At 54.5% G+C, this 3,759-nt stretch overlaps 1 protein-coding gene across 1 annotated transcript in view; it reads right to left on the reverse strand.

Moving 5' to 3' along the window:
• The window catches only part of LOC125487970 (hormone-sensitive lipase-like), a 42,693-nt gene that overhangs the window by 678 nt on the left and 38,256 nt on the right, over positions 1-3,759 (reverse strand). The window contains exons 7-8 of the mRNA XM_048620696.1: positions 3,024-3,168; positions 1,246-1,473 (exon numbers count right to left, since the gene is read on the reverse strand). Of these exons, the coding sequence (XP_048476653.1) occupies positions 1,246-1,473; positions 3,024-3,168 (373 nt within the window). The remainder of the gene's footprint in view (positions 1-1,245; positions 1,474-3,023; positions 3,169-3,759) is intronic.

Genomic DNA, 3,759 nt, shown 5'->3' on the forward strand with positions numbered 1-3,759 from the left:
GGATAGGAGGGAACAGTGATCCCAGAGCCAGGGGAAACAGGGGCGATCCCTCAGCACTGACCCTCCGACATTGTGGCACTCCCTCATGTTCAGCACACCATGGCCGAGAGACGGTGAGGGAACCTAGAGATGTGCGGGGGGGAGCTGAGTTTGGGTTTCAGTGGCAGTGGGCGTTAGATTGGGGAGCGGGGAGCTGAGGGGCAGAGAGGGAAGGAGGAAGAGGCAGAAAGGAGAAACAGACAAAGGGGGAATAAGTGACGAGAGAAATGAGGGAGCAAAGGGGGAGAAAAATGAGGGGAGTAAAGGGAGAGAAAGGGGGGCGCGAAGGGGTGAGATATGCGGAGCAGAGGGGAGAGATATGAGGGTGTGAAGGGGAGAGAAATGGGGCGGGGGGGGGGCGGAGGGGAAGGGGAGAAGATACAGACAGAGTCAGAGAATTGGGAGCCAGGCATTGGGCAGTTGTCGGTCAGGGGAATGGAAGGGAGTCTAGTGTTGGAGGGAGATATGTGACAGGGGAAGGGTTACAGTGAAGAGGTGCCCCATGTGCACCAGCTCCAAGTACACAGGCCCACGAACAGGCAGGGTATCAATGTGATGCCACCATGTCCACAATTCCCCAATCCAGGGGTTTTCTGAGCTTGCCCTGTGGCCATCAGTGTCTGGAATCCAGCACAATTCCCAGATAACCCATCCCTGTTCCACATTAGTGAAGGACAAGTACATTACAGCGCAGTTCAACAAGTCAGATCATCCTGAAAAACACTCCAGGAAATTTTCGGAAATGCACTGAACATTGTCAAGCAGTCAACATTCAACTGGCATTCCCAGAGCAAGATTCCACAATTATCAGGCTGTCAATGATCACATCGACGGAATTGCATTGTTAACACTGAGATTTAAAAATGGGCTCAACACTCTACAGAGATCTCCACTAACCTGCAGGAACTTTAAAATCTACTTGAACAGAAGACAGGACCTCCAACACTGCAGTCCTGACCCTCCGACAGTGCGGCGCTCCCTCAGCACTGACCCTCCGGCAGTGCAGCGCTCCCTCAGCACTGACCCTCCGACAGTGCGGCGCTCCCTCAGCACTGACCCTCCGACAGCGCGGTGCTCCCTCAGCACTGACCCTCCGACAGTGCGGCGCTCCCTCAGCACTGATAGATCACCTTGGTCAGTGGTCACTGTGCCAGCCCACATTTTTTGGGACGCAGTTAGACTCTGGGTCAGCAAGAGGCCCCTCACCTGCGTAAGCACTCAGGCACTTGGAGAGGACACTGAGGGGCAGCAGCGGGTCGATGAAGGTGAGCAGACGGGATGGCGAGGCGCTGGCCTGGAGCAGTGTTGCTGGGTAGGCAGCCATGATCCCATCCGGCATCCGGATTCCATATGAGGCAGCTCGCATGGACACAGTGAGGCAGAGGTTCCCTCCAGCGCTGTCCCCCGCCAGGCAGATCCTCTCTCCGGTTGAACCTGAGTGTGGGGTTTGGGGGCAGAACAGGAGACGGCAGTGAGGGGACAGTGACGCATCTATATGCCTTACCCTTCAGAGCGGGAGGAACACAGGCAGTCATCCAGCTCCCCAGCCCTACCACCACACACACCCGTGGGGCTAATTTGCAAGTGGAGGGGTGGGGAGAGAGACAGAGAGAGAGACCGAGAGCGAGGAAGACAGACAGAGACACAGAGGCAGGGAGAGACAGGGAGAGAGACAGGAAGAGAGAGAAAGAGTAAGAGGCATGCAGACAGCGGGAGGGATGCAGAGAGGAGGAGGGATGCAGGCGGAGGGGTGATGCAGGCGGTAGGGGAGAGGAGGAAGAGGAGGTAGAGAGGAGGAAGGGGGGAGAGAGGAAGAAGAGGGGGGAGAGAGGAGGAATAGGGGGTTGAGGAAGACAGACAGAGAGAGAGAGACAGAGAGAGACAGGGAGAGTAAGAGGGACAGAGAGTGGCAGATGGCTGGAGAGAGGCAGACGGCTAGAGAGAGGCGGAGGAAGAGAGGCAGAGGGAGAGAGGCGGAGGGAGAGGGAGAGAGAGATAGACAGAGAGACAGTTTGAGAGACACACAGAAGACAAGGGAGGCAGACAGCAAGGCAGAGGGATACAGGGAGATACTGAGACAGTAAGAGAGTCAGGAAGAGAACAAAAAGAGACAGGAAGAAAGGAGACAGAAAGAGAGCGAGCAGGATACAGGGGCTGAGAGATGAGTACGTAGAAAACACAGAAGTTAAGAAAAACAAGTGACAAGCAAAGAAAGGTAAGTGATGCAACACAGAAAGATGCCATTCACCCACCATTCCCATGCTAGATATTTGGTAAAAGACCAGGGAGAATCTCGAACATGTGACTAGTGTGATTTTCTTTTTCCTTCAAATATTTAACCAATTCATCCAGCAAAGGACTAACATGAGATTTCTCGGCGTTAAACTTCATCTGCCCATTTCACCACTCTCCCTTTACCCTCCAGAGGAACAATTACAGATTGCAAAAACCAAACTGCATCTGTATCTCACCCTGTGCTGTCCCTGTCCTGGGAGTGTTTGATGGGGACAGTGTAGAGAGCGCTTTGCTCTGTATCTAACCCTGTGCTGTCCCTGTCCCTGGGAGTGTTTGATGGGGGACAGTGTAGAGGGAGCTTTACTCTGTATCTAACCCTGTGCTGTCCCTGTCCCTGTCCCTGGGCATGTTTGATGGGGACAGTGTAGCGGGAGCTATACTGTGTATCTAACCCCGTGCTATGCATGTTTTAGGAATGTTCAATGGGGGACAGTGTAGAGAGAGCTTTATCTTCACTTTAAAACAGTAGAGAGCGCCGTGGATATACCTCCTCCCCTACTGCAATCCTGCACTGCTGCCAAATGGCCTGTTTACAAGAATGCTTGACCCCCAACGCCGCCCCCTCCACAGTCACGCCCCCACCCCTCCTACACTGACGCTCTCCCTGTGTCCCACACCGTCAGCTCTGGCCTTGGCCCCCAGGCAGCCACAAGGCAGTGATGGGGAGGGGGTGTTGGGGACAGACCTACCCAGCAGGTGGCAATTGTTGATGGCCCAGCAGTAGGCAAAGAAACACTCCTCAAGCGCCCGTGGGAATGGAGCCTCGGGGGCGAGGGAGTAATCCACGGACAGGATCGGCGAATCCAGCTCATGGGCCCAGCTCTTCAGGTACGCCTGTGCAAGAAAGAGCGTAAGATGGTCAGGCTGGAGCAGACAGAAGAGAAGCCGAAAGGCAGGAGCAAGCATTGGAATGGGGATGGGGAGCGGCTCTGAGACCACAGAGCTGGAGGGGGTTGGGGGGGTTGGTCTTGCTCTGAGGGTTGAGGGTGTCGGGGGGAGCCGGTCAGTATCCACCCACAATCGAGTGGAGATCATGGTGAGGGAGGACCAGCCCTCTGCATCCAGCAAGGAGTGGCAGAATCGCGGATACAGCCAGCTGAAGCCTAGTGCTCTCCAGCACTTATAATAGGTATCGATCGATGGGCTGGCAGGGGAAGGGGAAGCGGGCAGCTGAACCTATAACTGAAAAGTAGAAAGTAAATTCACAAAGAGTTAAATCTTAAATGTAACAATGAACGTAAACTCACAGTATTGTATCAAGTAGGCAAAGAGAGCTTGTTGGAGCTTTACTCTGTACCTAACCCCGTGCTGTCCCTGTCCTGGAGGGGGTGTTTGATGGGGGTCAGTGTAGAGGGAGCTTTACTCTGTATCTAACCCTGTGCTGTCCCTGTCCTGGGAGTGTTTGATGGGGGACAGTGTAGAGAG

The sequence above is a fragment of the Rhincodon typus genome, chromosome 47 (assembly GCF_021869965.1).
Source record: "Rhincodon typus isolate 14 chromosome 47, sRhiTyp1.1, whole genome shotgun sequence".
NCBI classification, from domain to species: domain Eukaryota; kingdom Metazoa; phylum Chordata; class Chondrichthyes; order Orectolobiformes; family Rhincodontidae; genus Rhincodon; species Rhincodon typus.